The sequence below is a fragment of the Streptopelia decaocto genome (genome assembly GCF_964273445.1).
Source record: "Streptopelia decaocto genome assembly, chromosome: 12".
NCBI lineage: Eukaryota > Metazoa > Chordata > Aves > Columbiformes > Columbidae > Streptopelia > Streptopelia decaocto.
The window spans coordinates 10,989,107-11,008,935 of record NC_138667.1 but is presented as its reverse complement, the minus strand read 5'-3'; the positions used below and the strand labels follow the sequence as shown (position 1 = coordinate 11,008,935).

Below are 19,829 nucleotides of genomic sequence, written 5' to 3'. Positions count from 1 at the left end.
CAAATATTGCAGTCAGCTGTTTCCCACCATTTCTTAATTTTTAAGCTCAGTTTGCTTTATTCCTTAGAATTCCTCAAACAATGTTTCATTCTGACTCTTGTAGCTGTTATGGCTCTTCTGTCCTGGAAATGGTTTATTCTGCCACTTGTGATTCTATAAATCCTCCCAAGATCCTGACAAACATCTTTAGAAATAATTTAGCCTTTTAAAATATTCTTCTGAAAGTTAAAAAGAAACCCAAACCAACCAAAAAAACCACACACAAACAACTTTATAAACAACTTTATTGACACATTCCATTAGAATTTACATATAACATATACCGTGACCTCACTTTACTGAAAAATGGGTTAGAACTGGTGCGGCCGTAGGACTTTGGAAAGTTCAGAGGTGATGCGTATATTTGAATTATACCAGTATCCGTTGTTTGGTCACTGATTCAGTGTGACCAGGAGTGACTGTCAGGGAGAGTGACTGATGTACGGGAACCATTTGGGGATTATTTATTTTTTACTTCTGTTGCTGATCGAATTGGTGGCTCAAAAATAGGAGCACTGAGGAGCATCATCTTTCATAGGTGGAAGTCTGGGCATGTGTATATTATTGCTGCCTTCCTGACCTTTGTTGGGATACATTTTTTTAATGAGCTGCTCTACTGCGGATGTTTTTACTTAATTGGAGAAGTGCGTAATATAATGTACTTTGCATATGTAACATAATTTTTCCCCTTATTTGAGCATTGTCAGCAGCTCAGTTTTCTAAGAGGATTACACGAGTCACTCACTTCTGTACTTGGCTGAGTTGCAAGAAGTTTCTGTTGTAAGCCTGATGCAGATAGTGGGTACCAAATGCTTTAATCGAATAAAGTTATCAAGTTTGTCCACTCTTACAATCCACAGCTGAAATAGTCTATGTGGGTTTTGCAGAACAAGACTGCCATTCGTTAGCAGAGCTAAACGGGTCCTTTAGGCAGCGTTGTGCCTCATTCTTGCTGGTTCATGCGCAATCCTTCTCTAGACTCAAATTGCTGCTATCAATTTACCAGAATATTTTAAGACAAGTGTTGTTTTAATGCTGTTCATCTTTTTAACTCATTTACATCAGCATGCACTAGCCCTAACTGAAGATTACTGGTATTAATCTGCTTTGGCGTATGCTACTGTAGCTCCTATTTGCTACTGAGGACTAAAAGTTTACCGCTTTGCTTTTTTCTAGGTCTCTGAGCCAGGGCAGCACAAACTCGAACATGCTGGATGTACAGGGAGGTGCTCACAAAAAACGTGCCCGCCGCAGCTCGCTTCTGAATGCCAAGAAGCTGTACGAGGATGCCCAGATGGCGAGGAAGGTGAAGCAGTACCTGTCCAACCTCAATGTGGAGACCGACGAAGAAAAGATTCAAATCTTGTCGCTTCAGTGTGAGCCGGCATATAGCACTCGTAAGTAAGGGATCTAGAATGGTGGTGTGGTTTGTAAAAATACATTATAACTATATTATAAACAATATATAATATATTGTGTATTATATATAAGTAATATATTTATAAAAAACGATATTTATAAAAGTTTTGTTCCTTCCCTAGAAATACTCATTTATTTCTCCCTTCAAGAAGAAACACTCTAGTATTAATAAGTGTGTGTTTGTCAGTTCATGTAGTGATAGTTTCAGCAAACCAGCATTTATCTTCTGATCTTGGTTGAGCTCAGAAACTGCAGTGATGTTTTGTATTTTGACCTATAGTTCTTAAACAGTGTGTCTTTTCATCAGCCTGGAAGGAAATTCAATAGTACATCAGCTCTATTCTTGCCCTGTTGTCCTTGTACAGAATTAGGAAGGATAAAAGTAACATTTACCATATGAACAGCAAGAAAATGAAAAGAGACAAAATCAATATAGAAACTGCAATGGATTACAGCTTTGAATAAATGAAGATTGTTGAGAAGGAGAAGTTAGGTCAATATTGACTGATGGGATTGCCGTGGCTTGACCGTCAAGAATTGAGGGCTACAGCAGGATGGTTTTCATCAGTTGGAACTCCAGTGCAACTGTCTAACTAAACAAAGCGTTACCTAACCTGCTGTCTTACACAGTTCAGGAAATTCTTATTTAAAAATGAGAAATGGTAAATACTTTCTATTTTGATCTTTAGAAATTTTCACTTGCTTGAAAGGCAGGTTTGTTTCGAAATGGAAGAGTAGCAACCAGGCTCATCAAAATTATGTTTGACGCTTGTCTGTTGTCCAAATGTAGAATTTTAAGACCTTTTGTCCTCAAATACTGTTTTGTCTCTGACGAGGTAAGTTAAAAGCATGACTAGGAGATGGCATTTTGAAGAGAAAGTGTTACACCCTTTCTGTTATTCAATATTAAGAATGCAAATCCTTGTTATTTCATAAGGTGCCTTCCTATGTGATTTTTTTTAACATTTCCTTTTAAATAACACTGATGTAGGAACCTTGAAAATGGCCATACTTGATTCCCTTTTTAAAAATTTTAAATTCTGTGTATTCACACCGGTCTTGTGCTTGAGGTCGCCAGAAATCACAGGTAGCTCTGACTAGAAATAGGTACAGCACCATGCATTGCTAGCAGAGGTGTTCACCTTGTGCCGTGTTCATCCAGATACGTAATAGCACAGAAAGTTTCTGCTTAGAGGTGACACTGCTTTGCTTTTGTGCTTTGCTCCCCATGCCAAAAAAATAATTAAAGCATGTCAGGATGAGCTCTTGATAGATGGTCTCTGTGCAAACATAGCAGGTGGCCATAGTATGCCCGGGAGACAAACATAAATGCTATCAGGTTGTTTTTCAATTGTTTTTAATAGATCATTTAAAACCTTGTTTCCACAGTGCTAGCCATAGATACTTGGAAGTAAAACTAGGGAATATGTATGTAATGTTTTACTCCAGGTAGTTAAGCAAATCAAGTCATTTTTTTCATAAACCTCAAAAAAGAAAACTAATTTTGAAGGAGATGCCTTTATGCTTTAGCACTTTATGTACAAATGTCTACAATGTGGACTTTAAATCATAATTTTTGTCTTTTGATAAAGCACGTTTAAGAAACTTTAAAGACACGAGTTTTTTTTAATGCCATTTTACATAACAGCCTCTTCAGTGTAACAAGATAGGTGTGTTTGGAATAGAAATAGTTTCAAATATGTTTTATCTACTTCATGCCATGGTGGCTTTGTCTGGAGGGGAGTACTCAAATGACTGTTAGAATCCTGCAGTTCACAGTCCAAGATATTTATATGCCATTTTCTCATAACAGTGACAAAGAATTTAAGTGAAAGAAGAGGAGCGAAATCCTCAGAAATGTCTCCAGTACCCATGAGATCAATTGGCCAAAGCACTAAAGCCCATCAGCAAAACAGGATGAGTCAAGTTCTTCAGGTTCCGACTGTGAATTTATACCCCAGTAGAAAAAAGGGGCTGACAAAGGATCATGTCACATTCAGTGAGTATCTTCAGTTCACCTGTCTGGAGAGTTTTATGGATCAAGTAAATAAGAGGGAGGAGCTGCTTGTAGCTGGGTGGAGCATTTGAGATACCACTGGGCTTCATTTACTTCGTTCCCTTTAAAAGCTGAAGCATGTTACTGTGTTTTAAAGGAGTGTGCCATGTACTTAGTCATTTGCACAGTCTTTAATAACTTTTCTTAAAACAGCTAATAGCAAAGCACTGTCTCCAAATATACTCTTAATTTTTTTTTTCTTGAACGAAAGAGCACGTTCTAATCAAAGTGATACTAATATCTCTCTTGAACCGATCAGATGTAGGGTGTTAAGTCTTTTACTGTGTATTTCTGCATTCTAAAGGTATCTTGCATGCATGGAGGAGAACAACATTGCTTGTTTGCTTACCTGACAAAATGAAGTATTAAATATTTTGGTGAAATCATTGAAACAAATCACAGACATCTATTATTTTAACTTCAGAACACCATTATAACAATATTATTGTCAAGTGAAGCAACATGTTGCTCCTAGTGAGCATCAGTTTTTTCATGTCTCCATATTGGCTAGTTGCAAAGCAGTATTAGGTATTAAAATACTTTTGTCCTGTTTGCATAACTGTTGTGTCATTTGAAAGCTACAGTTGTGGGTTATTAAATAGTGTTAGTTGCAGTCAGTGAATTATATGAAATGATTCTGTGATATACTCAGCATCAATATCTATTAAAATAGCTTCAGAAAACAGTATATTGCAGCATATAAAATAATGTTTCCAGTTAGTATTTATTTCAAGTCTCCTCTCAAAAGCCTGTGCAACTTGCTGTGTTCCAGCAGCTTTGCTGAGAGGTGTTCCTTCATTCCTGTGTTACGTGTTAATCTAACAAGCTATTCAGAACTTAAATTAACCTCTCAGCACTGTGTCCTCTGTAAAGTGAACAAGAAATACCAAATTATCAGTTTGCGAAGTACAGTGGCACAAAGGTTTTGCTGAACTTCCTAAGTGCTGATTTGAAAGGTCCTGATTCAGAAGATCTTGAACTGACTTGTTGACTGTGACAGAAGTAGTTTTAAATTTTAAATGCAGGCTGCCTCCACGTGTAGAATTCATCTGAGCATCTGCTCCTCTCTTTGCTGAATACTCCAGTGGTTGTTTAACATGGTGTCATTTGTAGTTTACACAGATATCACTAACTTGAAAGAAGAATAACATGCAGTAAGTGATTCTGTTGTTTTGGTAGGTACAGGCTCCCCACAGAAGTCATTAAGCTTATCGGAGGAAGTAAGTAGTAAGAAACAAGCGGATGACACCATGTCCATGGCATCGTCTTTGCATTCCAGCCCCCCTGCTTCTCCTCAGGGCTCTCCACGCAAAGGTACGTGAGCTGCGGGGACGGTCCTGGGGCGCAGGTCAGCATCCCTCTTGGGAACCCCTGCCTGGGTTGGACTAAAACCAGAGTGGGCAGTAGCAGGAATATTTGTTGGTTATGACATGTAAGAGAAATAGTAGTTTAGAATCTTCATGTCAAGAACAGAATCATGTCTAAGAATAGACGTAGATTTTCAATGTATTTATATGTTTTGGCTTTGAAAGTTACCTGTTTAGAAAGGGGAACAGGTGTTTATCTAAAAACTGCTTAAGTACTGACAGAATTCCCAGTAGATCTTAAGTGCTGACACCTGCCAGTGTGTCAGTTCGCATTTAGGTGGCCGGTTATACAAATGGGATTTGGAAACCCGGGGATTTCTTGAAGACGACAGCATTGCGCAGGAACTGTGGCTGTTGAGGCATCTTATGTTTTTGCCTCAGGTAGCTGGAATATTGGCTGATTAGATGGAGCTGGAGATAAAATGCTGTCATAGTTCTCCAGAACACAAGGTTTGGTGGCTGCAAAAATAGTGCATCCAAATCCTCAAGTCACTATTCATATATTTTGTTCTTATGCACAGGGCTTTGTATACATCCCTGTCTTTCATGATGCCCTGAGAATCCCTTAATTTTTGATGTCTTCATCTTAAAAGACCCGCATCACTTCATCATTAGTCAACCTTGGATGGGAATTCATTTGAAATCTCTTTAACACCACTTTGTAGTCAGCCGGTGCGGTCGGTGTTGGACGGTGTAAGGCGTCTCTCCCTCCCTTCTGTGCTGCTTTGACTCACTGAGGGATTCGCATGGCACCGCACGGCGACTTTCTGCATCTTCTCACCCTTTCAGTGGGAGATCATGCTCCTCTCTCCACTTCTGCCTTCACAAGATCCTGTTTCCTTTAGGAGAATGCCACTTCTTTACTTAAACACAGCATCTGTATAAGAAGCTTAATTACTTGTGTTGCCAAACTTGGCTCCACTGAGAGTTTTGAGCATTGCTTATAAACATGTTATTTTTGTTAACTTTCATCTTGCTCTTTGAAAAGAATACTTTGTTCTTTGGGATTATTTCATTAATTCAACTTGCTTTCAGCGTATTTTTAGCACTGATCTAATTTGACTAGGGTGATCCCTACCTTGTGTGTTGTGTTAATGGCTCATTGAACTAAAATTAGGTGCTTCACAGACAGCTGAAAGATATAATTATAGGCATGAACATGTTCCACTTGATCTTAGATTTCATTTTCTTTTGAGCTATACCCAAGTGATATGCAAATAGGATTGAAAAAAAAAATTGTTTTAAAATCAGCATGTTATTTTTGCTGTGATTGATCTCATCAGTTACCAAGATCTGCCTGTCTGTACTTTATTGTAGTTGGTAACATCCAAAGGTCCGATAACTGCAGTCAGATGAATCTCTCTGGCTCTTCCTCATCACTCGCCAGCGAAACCAGCAACAAGAACAGTGGACAACGCAGCTACGGAATAGGTGGGGCTTATTTACAAAAGAAAATTTGGATGATTGTCAAAGCAAGAGACAGTTCTGACATAAGTGAAAAGGGAGAAAGAGAGAATGAGAGTGAAAAGGCAGAAGCTGAGCACAGGAGAACGATGGGACTCCGGTTTAGAAGACTTAGGGAAAGAAGCTTCTCCAGGGAAAGAACAGCTTTTACTGCAAAAAGGGAACCAGAGCACGTTGAAGCCTCGGAAGGGAGTGAAAACCAAAAGGAGAAAGACAGTGATGCTCTGAGTACAGCAAGTGTCTGTAGCAACAGCAGTCTGTGGACATCTTACTGCCTGTGCATGAAGTCTAGAAGGAGAAGGAAGACGATATGATGTATTTTTAGAATAAAGATTGTGATGTCCGCTTTGTGTCAGATATACCAATATTGTCTAAGTTATTTTAGCATTATTCTTTGATATGTTTAAGCTGTTCAGTGTGCTTCCCTTCCAGATATTTGTGTCAGTTATGTGTAGCTAATCACCCTTACAGTGCAGTGAAGACAGTAATGTGAAGTTTAGAAAATCAAGGAACAGGTACAGTGACAGTTCTGTTACTTAGTGTTTTGCAAATGCCAGTGAAACAGTAAGTTCTGCAACATTCTCTTAATTAGGCTCTAGATAGTCCCTCATATGATGTAAATCAAATGCTCACTTCCAGTTGGTGTATATTTGCATTGGTTACATCTTCTTTAACCTTTTCAGCCCAGCAAAGACTTGCATTTAGTCTGCATACGTATGCCATTATTTAATGCCTCAGCTTTCAGATAGTGTTAATCTCTTTAATGAAGAAGAGGCCTTTTGCTGTCCAGATCTTTGAAGTTCTTGAAGAGAACATCTTAATAATTAAGATGCACTGTGAGAACATTACTTGCTGCAGTACAGTTGTGTTCTTAGCTTGATAGTATTGATATTTAATGCTCACAGCATTGCTTACAGCAATAATCCAGCTTAAGCTGTGAAATCTCTCAATTTATGAGCTGTATGCTTAGTGGCACGTATGCCAGTGGCTCTACATGCCGTATTATATGACCTTTGTATTTTTTTACAGACTTGATGGCATCAGTCATCCGTATTAAGTTGTGTGTATCACTGGCGTGGCTTCTACACTGCCTGATTGCTTCACATTTTCAGCCAATTGGTGTAAATATATGACAGTCCAGCTCAAAAGCATATGTAGGTAGAAATGAAGTAAGAAATTGAGTGAATGACAGGAATTTGGGAAAAATGCTCATTTGAGGGGTGTGTCAACAGTGTATTAATATGGTCTTCTGTAAAGACAGACCATGCTTGTTTGTCTGTACGTGAAGCAGAGTTGATGATCCAGTATTTTCAAATAAAGGTTCTAATATTATAGCTTCATGGGCATAATGTAAGGCATATCATAGACTGTTTTCTCTCAGCGAAGGCAGGGGTATCTTCCCTGACATGCAGTAAATTTGCTATAGAGAAGCCCACTGGGAATTTAAAGAAAAAATATTTAAATAAAAACAAAGAAAAAAACAAAACAAAACAAAAAAAACACAAAGAAAAAACACAAAGAAACAAAACCAAACACCACCACAGTCAGTAAAAGACCTTTTGCCCTCAGATAGAGGGGAACAACACACGACTGCTCTGAAGCTGGTGAGGTCTTCAGCTGTTTCCCTTCTGCGGGAGCGACGCCGGTGGCTTGTCCAGCTCCTGCCAAAGTTGTGTTTTCTGCTTTTGCTTCCTGATCTGTTAAATTTGGAACAGATAATAAACCTGAAGTGGGCCATATGGCTAATCCCTGAGTGCTAATAGCTGGCTTTTACCTTAGTCAGCATCTCCTCGTCCACTGCCAAAGTCTTTTCGAGTCTCACATGAGAGCAGGGCAGAGGGATGGTGGAAAGCGCACTGCGTTTATATGAGAGGACTCGGTGCTGGCAGAATCAGGAAGACCTGATCTGTCCACCCACTGTTCATACTGCAAATGTCAATTCTGTTTACACAGGATTAATCTTCTGATCTGGAGGGTAGTGGAGTTGCAGGTGGATTATTGGTGTCACCAGACTTGCATTAATAAATGATAGATGCTAAAAGCTTTAGTACCCTAAAAACTTTGGCAGACCAGTTGTGCGCAAACAGGGTTTGATTGTTTCTTCTTCTAAATATCCTCACTGAAATGTGCCTGTTAATACTTCGTTGTCTCACCTAGTAAGCCCAAATTACTCGCTGACCAAGAGGTTCTCTTATCCTGTCCTTTAGGCTATGCCCTCATACCTTCCACTAAGTCTGATAACTTCTCAGACTCCAGCCACAGTGAGATTTCATCCCGCTCCAGCATCGTGAGCAACTGCTCGGTGGACTCGATGTCGGCAGCGCTGCAGGACGAGAGGAGCTTGTCCCAGTCGCTCATTGTGGTGGATTCGGGGGGCGCAGAGAGAAAAGAGCATCCTCAGCCTCTGGCTGATTATGGCCAGTCATGCCCAGGGTAAGACACAACTGGTTTTGGTTTCAGTGGGTTTTGGAGGGAAGAAAGCAGTTTTTATGCTAGAATTTATAAAATGGAAAAGCAAGGGGGAACAAAAGTTGTTTGCGTGTGTCTAAGAAATGTTCCTCGATTTCACAACATGTCAGTAAACTGCTGAGGGATAGTGTTGAATTTTAATGTTGTGCTGTCCATGCAGTTGTTAACCAGAAATAGTTGAGACTTAAGTCTAGCAATTGTAACTTCATGTATTCTACATTCAGGCAAAACTGGCTTGATTTTTTTCCACCCCTTAGTTATGTATTGACAGCAATTAGAGCTTTTAGAGCCATTTCTTTAAACAAGAAATTTTGTGCTGGAGTTTCAGCATGTGTCACTCCAGATCATTCCCACAAATGTTATTTGTGTCCAATATTTCTTAATAGTCTTGAAATATGACTACTGCCCCTCTGTCTAAATAACTTCCAGTTGCTGCCAGTGAAGGGATTGGTTTTTATTCTAAATATTTATTTTGGTTTTAGTTTATAAATGCAAAGAAAAAGGTGGTAGTAGTCTGAAACAAAGAGGTCATTACTCCTCTGCTTGCTGTTCAGATACCATCTCGCTGTGGTTGATAGAGGAAAGCCACTGTGGACCAGATTTTTATGGATCTGGGGTCAAGCTTGTAATGCCCGTTGCAGACTTGTTATTTCCTTGGGAATAACTTCCCTTCTGCCATGTGCAGTAATGAGTCAGGAATAACAGCGTCTCTTGGAAGTGCTCCCATGTGCCTTGACCTGGCTGTGTACCTGTTCCAAAACCAGAGATTATTTGCCTTTAAAACCAGATAATTGTCTCTGAATACATCACTCTTATTTTAAAAGCTAGTTAATTTTATATTTTTTTTCTGCTTTCTGTTGCTTTCAAATGTAGTTGGTCAATCACTAGGCCTGCTCTTATCAGAGGGATGGCTTTCACATCCTCCATGAGCAACGAGGAGATCTCCCACGAGCACATCACGGTAGAGGCAGCAGACAGCGGCCGGGGAAGCTGGACTTCATGCTCAAGTAGTTCTCATGACAACTTCCAGAATATCCCCAACCAGAAGAGCTGGGATCTCCTCAATTCTTACCGTCACACCCAGCTGGATGGACCTATAGCTGAAGTCGATCCCACAAACTGTTACTCCGAAGAGGCTTATTTGTATTCTGACGCCTTTTCCAAAACCAACAGGCAGTCGAAAGCCAGCGTGGAGCTGGATCAGTCTCGGCAGAGCTGGGCCTCCTCTAGCTCCTTGTCGGACACCTACGAGACAAACTATGGGACAATTAAGCGAAGGGGGCTGGAGAACTCTACAGCAGAGCAGACGGAGGTTTTGGACTCTAAACCAGGCACTGATACAACTTATAAAACTGTTACTTCAAGTACAGAAAAAGGCCTGATAGGTAAGCCAAGCCAGCAGCTTGTGGAAGCTTCTACCTCTGTTTTTCATTTTAATATTAAGTTGTTGAGAAATGACATCAGTAGGTCTGGGGGCTCGATGGCATGTTAAATGCAGCTTTACATGTGCTTTTAATCAGAACACTGCACAGACTGTGTTTTCAGCTTCTCTTTCACTAGGAAAACTGAAATAATACACTAGCATGCTTCCCAGTCACTGTATGGGGCTGCACGAGAACTGTCTCCATGAAAATGTCAGGCCAGTTCCTCTCAGTAGTATGACATTTTATTTTTTGGACTATTTTGGAATTGTCATAGATTTTGGAATCTACATCACTGTAGATGTTCCTCTGGCAAGAAGCAACCATCATGGCTTCTTGAAGTCCATATAATACAGACTTTTCAAGCACCTGAGAGGGAAAAGCATGACCAAGCAGTACAGAGCTCTTCCCGCTCTCTGGAGCTGGTGCACAGGGTTTGGGCTCGGGAAGCTCAAGGGGAAAGCAGATTCCCTTCCTATCTTTGCTGTGCTAAACTGCCATTTATTTGTTATACAACTGCAGTTTGGCTCTGTATGAAAGGAGAAAAACTTATGTCTTTGCATAGTTCTACCGAGCAAGATGTTCTTTCCCTATCCTACTAAAACTAAAGGAGCTGGGTTAAGAACAAGATAAAACACAGAGTGCAAAGCTTTCTGAACTAAGTTGGGGGTGCAGCTGAAATGCAGTTTAGTTACTGACTAGATTGCTAGAGGCGTTTATGTTATCAAAGATAATTGCCTGAATAAACATCACACGTAGGCTGGAGGTCTTGGATTGCGTTCCTACTCTTTGCCTTTGCAGAAGAAAGGCAGCGTGGTGCAGCCTTGCAGAAAACTTGCTTGCTCCTGTGCCTGTGCTCTGCCCTTGCAGCTTTCAAAGCTGCTCCTGAGCCTCTGAGCTCTTTTAGGAGACGGTGTGTTAGCTCTTCAGTACATGCCATCTTTGCTCACAGCTCTTCCCCTTTATTTTAATGTTATTTACACACTGCACCGTATAGCTTTCCTCCCTTGTGCAGTCATAGCACAGTGGTAAGAAAGACTCAGCAACATGCTTCAGCAGGGTATGCTTATGTCTCCTTAAGCAAATATCTGATATAGGTGGATATAATTCCTGGTTTACAAATGTGAATCTGTTAACCATTCACCATCATACAATATGCCAAAGGTATTTTCACTTTATATCACCATTTGCTTATTCTCTACAAACAGCTTGTTGCCAGAGTCTGTAATGACTCCATGATTTCGGAGTATTGTAAACAAAACAAGAATCTTCAGTTCATTTGCTTAATGAGCGCTGGTGTTGAACAGTCCCCCCCAACAATTGGCAGAAGCTCTCTTGGCCGAAACCTTTAAAACAGAGCTGGAAAGACACTGCCCACATACTGATGGCAGAATGTGGTCAAGGGAGAAGCCATAATTGCGATGGCTTCAGAACTTCAGGCGCGTTTCTACCCTCTGCAACACCAAGCGTTTCTTGCTGCAACCTTTGCTTTACAAGAAGAGAAGGTGTGGAGAGGTGATGTGCCATTGCTGTACATCCAAAGAGACAAGCTTTCCCATTACTTTTACCTATAGTATTAATAAAAATTTGTATTGTTGCCTTTTAGTTACATTTCCCTTAGCCACTGTGTGGAATTTCACCCTGTTTTCCTTACGAAGTCAATATTCGAGTAGTCAGGTGCTTGGGTAGGAGATTCCTTGTGAAGGGTTTTTGTAACCTGAGGCTGTGAGTGGGCAACAGAAATTACAGACGCTTAATGCTGTGGATGTTTAATGCTCTTAGAATGTTATCTGTTAGAATTCCTAAAATATTATGAATTGGAACTTTACAAAAGGGCACATTATTCCCACTTCCATTGTTGCAGTAGGCTGGATATTGGCTCTAGGAAGCCTGTAGCTTTTTCCTTTCAAGGAGAATATTCCCACCCTGTCAGTCCTGCATATCCAACAGACTGAAGATTGGGGTTTGCTGGGAGGACCTAGCCCTTCCCCATCCTCCAGGGAGATGAAGGCTTCCTTCGCTTCCCCTGCTTTCTCATAGGGGTGCAATTAAATGCTAGTTAAATGAAAATGGTTATTATACATCAGCAGTATAGATTTCTGCCTGTACTCACGTGTATCTGCTAAAGACCCAGATTACGTGAATTTGCTTTATTTTCCTATAAGCCCAAGCATGAACCAAGGCCATCAGGTAGGAACTTGCTCTTATTTCTGATACCAACACCCAGAGTCTCACAAGTCCACAACACAAGAAGAAATTCTCCCTTGTTTTCACTCACTCACATTCTTTTGAGATAATATTACAGTTGCTGAAATAAATGAAGCTGTGTTGAACATGCATCCATGTTAAAATGTATCAACAGAAGAATGCAAATTCTCTCAATTAATAGATTTAAAAAATTACCCTAGCTTTGAAACTCTCTTGTTGCGACATGTACATGGAAAAAGCCCAATTTAACATGCACATGAACCCCAGGCCTGTGGGTGGGTGGGAGGGGAGAAAGCTTTAAGAAAAGTTAAATTTTGGTTTGAGAGCCTATGTGAGCTGAACTGCTGATGGACAGGGAAGAGAACTGTGGACATGATAAGCTATTGTTTACTATTAGAAAATGCAAAACAATGAATGCAGGCTCTATATAAGGTTTGCCTCACAGGAGCAGTTTCATGTGATTCTGGTTTGGTTTTTTTTTTCACCCTGTAGCATAGCTAATTGGATGGTTTAATGTCTTAATACACAGCATTTGATACAGTGGTATTATAATGTGTTTCTGTTAAGACACTGGTGGATGATGAAGTAGATGCTGTTGAAGTCAACCAACAGTTCTTACTATCGGATACTTGCACGCTGGGCAAAGTAACTTTGGGCTAGTTGCCTTAACTTCTTCCATTTCAGTTTGCCAGCCCGTAAGGGAGAGCGGCCGCAGCCGGTGGCGTTGCCGTGCCGGCTCTCCCTCCGGCCGGCGGCTCCTCGGTGTCCCGCCACGGAGCGAGCAGTTCTGCAACTGCAAACTGAACATAGGCAAGGTTTTAGTCTTGTTTCTGCTCCTTTGGCATCTTGCCTAGTGAGTTCACAGGTTCTGTTGCTGCTCTGACTTCTTAAAATAAGTAGAAAACATAAATGAAAGCGTAAATATCTGCTCCTGTCGTTATAACCAGTGTTTCTGCATTTGCATTTTGTTATCAGTTTCTGTTTTTTCCATTGTAACATTTCATGATTTTTTAACGTTTTGTTTCCTTTGTTTTTTCTTCTTTAACATTTCCATTGCTTATTTCTCGTGCCAGTGTACTGTGTCACCTCACCTAAGAAGGACGATAGGTATAGGGAGCCACCGCCCACCCCTCCGGGATATATGGGGATTTCTTTAGCGGACATAAAGGAAGGATCGCCCCACCACCCACACCTAAAACCTCCCGACTATAGTGTGGCAGTGCAGAGGTCAAAGATGCTGCACAGTGACCTCTCTAGACTTTCATCAGCTTCTCTCGGTAGCGAACCGGTGGCCTGTATTTCATCGAAGATGCCTCAGTGGCATAGTCGGCAGCCGTCCAGCCCCAAACTAGCAGATATGCCTGACGCAGATAGTGAAGAGGATGGTATGTGCAACACCTGGCTCGGGAGATGTTGAGTGAGCTGCTGTGTGAATCGGGTCTGGGCAGTGGTTACTTCACAACGATGTTCTGGGCTTTCTCTTGGGCATTCCTGGAGATTAACACTTGATTAATCTCTAAATATGCGAATATGTTTGTATGGCTGTATACACATGCATACATGTATGCATGGTATACACACGTTTAAAAAAAAAAGAATGCTTTCCCTTTAAAAAAGGCATGTTGACACCGATCAGACTTTGAATTGTATATGAATATACATATGAGATCTCCCAAAGCACAACTGAGACACTTAAGAGCATGGAGCTACTATTTTTAATTTCTTTTTTAAATCTGTTCCCACTCAGTGGTGACAATGGCGTTAAGGGACACTGTCAGGCTATAAGTGACATGCAGAAAAGCTCCAGCCTCTCTGGGTTGGTTAAGTGATGTCTCGCTGTTTTTAGGATGGCATCAGGATGATAACCTAAAATGAGTAATTTGGAATTGATGAGTTGTTGTACAACTCTTAACTCATTTCACATTTGTATTCTTATGTGCTACTATCAAGCTGCCTTAAGCCTCAACAGAGATTTCTGGAGACTGGGTTTAAAAATCTTGAACAAAATAACAGAGAATCTCTGTCCTGGAAAGTGCATTTAATAAAACCTGACTTCTCAGCCCAACTTGGCCTGACAGTGTCTCTTCCAGTTAAATTCTTCATGATCTTGTTTGAAGCAACAGCCAGTGCTGCCAAGCATGGCACGTATCGGGTGACCAAAATGCAAGAGATTTTTCTGAACAAGACTGCTCTTACGTTGTGTCAAAACTAACTTCAAGTTAGCGGAATTTCTGCTTAATTGTTTACCTGCTGATTTGCTTTCAGTACCTCTGCACTGATGGGATCTCTCTGTACCCTTTGCTAGTGAACTCATTTTTTTATTATTAATAGAACGGTGTGGTCATTTCCTTCCATTTCATTCCGGCTTAAAATGAGTGTGGATTTAGATTAAAACAATTCCTGATGCAAAATGATCCTATCTTGGCCCTTTAAAATATATAAAGAGTATTTAACATGTATATTAGAACTGCAATTCAAACGGTAAAATGTAAAGTCGCACAGCATGAATTCAGTTGTGACATTAGATGTTTTTGATGTAAGAATAAAGAAATAATTGCTTCAAACATTTTAATCCAAATTTTTCTAAATTAAATTTAACCATACGCTTTTAGATACACTATTTTTAAAGTGCTTGGTTAATTTTATTTGCGATACTATGCTCACTGCATGTTGGAAAGTAATTTTCTGGCTGTTCTCCCAAATCAGTAGCTTTTGGGATACTGGGAGCTGCATGCTAATAATTTTTGGAGGAGCTGGGATCTTCTGTTTTGCGATAGATTTTTATTGTATGACTATAATGCCTCAGACTACTTGAGGATTTGATAAATGTTGATACTGAATATGTTGTGATCAATGATTAAGACAGTGAAAACATAACAATGAAGTACTGAAATCTTCACAGACCAGTAATTAAATATCTGGGTGCTGTTCTGTACCTGCATCCCAGGCAGGGAATCGATGGAATAATTTTCTTTTTTTTCTTGTTTTGCAGAAGACGAACAAGTATCAGCAGTCTAACCGTTGGGCTATTGCTGGAAACCACAGCGGGAGGGATGTGAGAAGGACTGCACGGTTCCGTTAGCGACCGCTAACGACTTGCTGCTACTGACCTCGGCCGTTGCGTCCGCCGCTGGCGCGGGCGGGACGGGGCGCGTCGGGTCACGTCTCTCCACCTTATTTCACTCTACCACCGCCTAAAACAAAAAGCTATTTCTGCCTTTGAAATAGGAAACCATTTTCAAGGAGCGTTCTGACTACCTGGATACCGACATCGGTATCTGGAGATGGACCAGGCTTCACATATTTGGGAGGACCAGTTGTCAGCACCGCTTGAAACTGGGAAGCGTTCTTCTGTATCATACCATATAATCATTTGGTAGCTTTCCACCGTCATTATTTTCTACATGACCATTAAAAGTCTAAGAGTGTTATTTTATGAACTTCAAAAAATATATCAAAATGCCGGCAAAAGCAAAGGACATTGCTGAAGTATCTGAAAATAATTTATTAATTTTTTATTTTTTTGGATGGGAATTTCCTTTATTTGTGTTGGGAGCGCTCTGGTTGGCTAATATAAATGTTTAGTCAATGTGATAGTAAATTAGCTACACATAAACTGTTGTGCTCTCAAAATAAACACAGAAAACTAGAAATGGGACACCACCCGGTGAAGAAATACATGGATTTAGAGTGGTTTTAGATTAGATGTGAATAGAGCACAAAGCCCTGCAGAGCGGCGTGTGTCGGGCAGGCAGCCGTGCCGCCCACTGTTCCTCCACGGACCCCGCAAAACACTCTGCCCCTCAGGTATTTTTGGAGTATTTTAGCTGCCAGCCAACTAAGGCGATAGTTGGTGCTCTGCTCCCCTATACAATATTCATTTGGAATGCGGAAGCCGGAGCTCGCGGGAAGCTGGGAGGGGGGCTGGAGCTTTCCCAGAAGAGCTTTCCCCAGGTTTTGCCCTGCGGAGTTCAAAGCGCGGTGCTGCGAACCAAAACTAAACTGTCTGTTGTGGGTTTTAAGATCATCCCACGTGTTCTGGCCTTTTACCAGAGTTGTGCAGGATTTGGGTGCAAAGGTTATCTTAAAAAAATTATAAATCACCTTCATTTCACAGTAAAATTTGTGAAACTGGATTAAATGCCATAATGCTTATATAAGAATATAATGCATTTTATGATGGGTTTAAAAACCCCAGTTGTGTTCATCTGGAAAACACAGATGATCTGAAAACATGTTGTTTTAAATCCTAGGTAAAAATCCTGGTGGTGTTTAATGTCAGTGAAGTTCTGACTTACAAGCAGCCGGTATTGAAACGTGATACTCTAGTTTGACCGTGGTCAAATAAATTGCTTCTTTGATTTCGCTTAGCCAGCCAGAGCGCAGAGGGGTAAAACTGGAAATACCTGCAGTTTCTTTCTTCTAGCACATGATGCCCCATTCTAGTGTTAAAATTGGACATGAATGTGTGAATATGTATTTAAACATTTAATTGTAAATCTTTGTTGTGATGTTTACAGCCTAAGCTAGAAAGAAGATGTTTGTCATTTTTACAGTGCCTCAAAAATTATTTCTATATCCACAGTTGTGAAGAGCTTTAAAGTTTGGTTGTTGTTTGTTTGTTTGTTTTCTGTATGTGTGCAGGGGGTGCAAGGTGAATGCAACATTTTCTGAAAGTGACACAAGTACCAAAAACAACCCAAAGCCTTTGATGTGCTTTCCCCATAGCAGCTCGGGACTGATGCCTCTGGGTGACTGTGTGACCCAGCCTGAGGCTGCAGTCGTCGCAGTGCCAGGTTCAGTATCACCATGGGGCTGGAACTTTCCCAAATTGATTGGAATTTGGGAGACATAAATGGCCAGCGATGCTGAGGAAGGGATGCCGAGTTCATAAGTAATGGGCTGGCTGTAGGAATTTTTTGGCACAAGTATCTGAGGAGCAAATGGTTGAAAAATTATCTTAAAAATCAGTTGAGGTATATCATAATAAATGCATTTTGCTTTTTCGAGGCCTTAATGAATATAATGAACCTGCACAGGCCTTAATGAATTAAGATTAATGTGTCAAAGCAATGCAGGGCAGAGCAATTATTTTCAGCACATGTAATGTTGATAATATAAGTGTTAAACTGATATTTTTGTGGGATATAAATCCAAGTCCTTGCAGTCCCACCATCAACTGTAGTTGCTTGTTAACTTCTCTGTGGAATGCGCAACAGGCCTTGTGTTTTGTCAGAAAAATCATCAAAATCATCTGTGTTGTGCCAGGTAAATTAAATCGTACGGTTCCCGTGACCTCGGGTGTTGAGCTGCAGCTTATTTCGGCCTGTTGAGCAAAAGTATAAGGGATAAGGGGTTGTTGCTAAAGTGACTCCCTTTTTCCCCAAAAACCTGATCGTACTGTCATCGGGGAGGCGTTAAAGCTCCGGGAGTGGGGTCGGAGTCTTTGGCAGCCATAAGAGCAGCTGAATAAATCACCCATCGAAATGTGGTGTTTGCACATCAACAGCATCCGTCTGTTCTGCAGGGCTTTCCAGAGACTGGGAAGTTTTTAGAATGGAAGTCTTGCTAATCATATTTTCCTAATATCCAATACAACTGGTGTAAATAACTCACTGCATAAACTATGGACAATGAGCTACTACTTCTGCTTCTCCTGCCTCGCACAGTGTGGTTTGCCGCTGCTGGTCCTTGCTGGGATTTTTGTTTGTTTGTTTGTTTTTAAATCAACCGATCACATTGATCGGGGCCGATAGCCAAATGTAGTGTGTCTGGTATGGATTTGAAGAGACATTATCCCTTTTTTCAGTCACGGAAATGGAAGCAGGATGGTGGTTAGTACCTGTTGTACACTGCTTGATTGAAGTGAGGTATTCTGCATCACAAGACTCCTGGCTTGGTACCTCCACCGGGTTCCTTGAACTCGGGGTCTGGTTTTGATTAACAGTTAAAATGCCTCATGTCACGTTCTTCCACTGCCATACCTCCGCTTGCTCACTGCCCGCTGTTTTTGCTCTCAACTTGCGGGTGAAAGATGGATTTCAGCTCTTTGTGACTTAACCATACAGTATTTCATTCTGCTTTATAAAACTTAAACTTCCAAGTAGTTCCCCCCCAAAAAAGAAGTGCAGTTTTATAAACTTTAATTGGCCTCTCCAGTTGCAGAAAGGGCAAAATGAGATGGCTGAGCCCCCGAGTCCTGGTTTCATCTCCCGAGTATACAAAGCAATGGAAAGGTGATGTCTGCAGGTGTTTGCAGGACGTGTTTTTCGGAGTGCGTGTGCAGGAGTGGGTGGCTGTTTGCTCACCATGTGTTGCTTCCCTGGCTCGTTTGCTTTGCCTTTGCCCTTCCCCAAGAGCTGAGCCTCAGTGGTGCCGCCTGCAGAAGGAGCCTGTGTGGCCTCAGCGGGGATGCAGAACCTCTTGCCATCATCTCCCCAGTCACTGCATCGCAGACAACGGTGGAAACATGAACCTGCCACGTAAATTTTTATAAAACATTAGAATTAGATTTTTAAGGGACAAACTTCCCACTGCCTTCACAAAAAATAAAAAAGGGATACTCTCTCTTTAGAAAAGCTTTACACATTATATTTTAGAACGCTTGTATAGAGGGTAATCTACCTTGAATTCCCAACCCAGCTTTTGCTTATGTTGTGCTTTTTATTGTTTTATCTTTATTTTTGATATACCTGGAATGCAGTTTAGCTTGGTATTAATTAAATTCTAAATATGTGAGCATATTGGCAAAACTGCACAGATGTAATGATATTCCAATAGCAATTGTACTGCACAAGTCAGTGATTGTAAAGTATTCTGTAACAAGCAATGTTTGTCTCCTATTTTTTGATACCTCTTACACTTATGTCTTTTAGAAAGACAGTGCCTCTGTATGCTTTTTGTATTTTTACTGAGTGATTGTAAATATTTGTTATATTTTTGGTTAAGAGAATGTTTAAAAGTACTGTTTATTATCCAATCTATTAATATGTTGGAATCAATAAACAATCTACATATATTACTTGTTTTCAGCAGGTATTTTTCCTGGCAGACGGTGGAGAACGGGAGCCCGGTCGGTGTGGGGCCGGGCAGAGCCTGGCGGGAGCTCTGCTCATCCCGGGCTGGGCGAGGAGCACCACTGTTTTTTGTGGTGCTGGGGGTTTTTGTGTTTGTTTGGGGATTTTGAGGGGTTTGTGGTTTGTTTTGTTTGGGTCTTTGGTTGGTTGGTTGGGGGGTTTTGGTTGATGGGAGGTTTTTTGAGATTTTGTGGATTTTTTTGTTGTTTTTTCTGGCAGTGAGTGGTGGCCCTTCAGGTTTTGACTTTGCCCCCCCCCATCTCAGCTTGCACTGTGGGGGAGCAGCTGGAAGAGCACATGGTTGGAGGGG

The 19,829-nt window shown here is 40.9% G+C and overlaps 1 protein-coding gene across 6 annotated transcripts in view; it reads left to right on the top strand.

The window, feature by feature from the left end:
* RAPGEF6 (Rap guanine nucleotide exchange factor 6) overlaps nt 1–19,461 on the top strand; it is a 119,152-nt gene extending 99,691 nt beyond the window's left edge. For 5 of the 6 annotated variants that reach the window (XM_082064046.1, XM_082064044.1, XM_082064045.1 and 2 more), the window contains 8 exons: nt 1,216–1,436; nt 3,272–3,457; nt 4,694–4,828; nt 6,199–6,312; nt 8,553–8,778; nt 9,688–10,199; nt 13,517–13,828; nt 15,436–19,461. In XM_082064046.1, coding sequence (XP_081920172.1) covers nt 1,216–1,436; nt 3,272–3,457; nt 4,694–4,828; nt 6,199–6,312; nt 8,553–8,778; nt 9,688–10,199; nt 13,517–13,828; nt 15,436–15,461 — 1,732 coding nt within the window. In that variant the 3' untranslated portion in view covers nt 15,462–19,461. The remainder of the gene's footprint in view (nt 1–1,215; nt 1,437–3,271; nt 3,458–4,693; nt 4,829–6,198; nt 6,313–8,552; nt 8,779–9,687; nt 10,200–13,516; nt 13,829–15,435) is intronic. The other variant, XM_082064048.1, reaches the window with a different exon arrangement.
* The last annotated feature ends 368 nt before the right edge of the window (nt 19,462–19,829 follow it).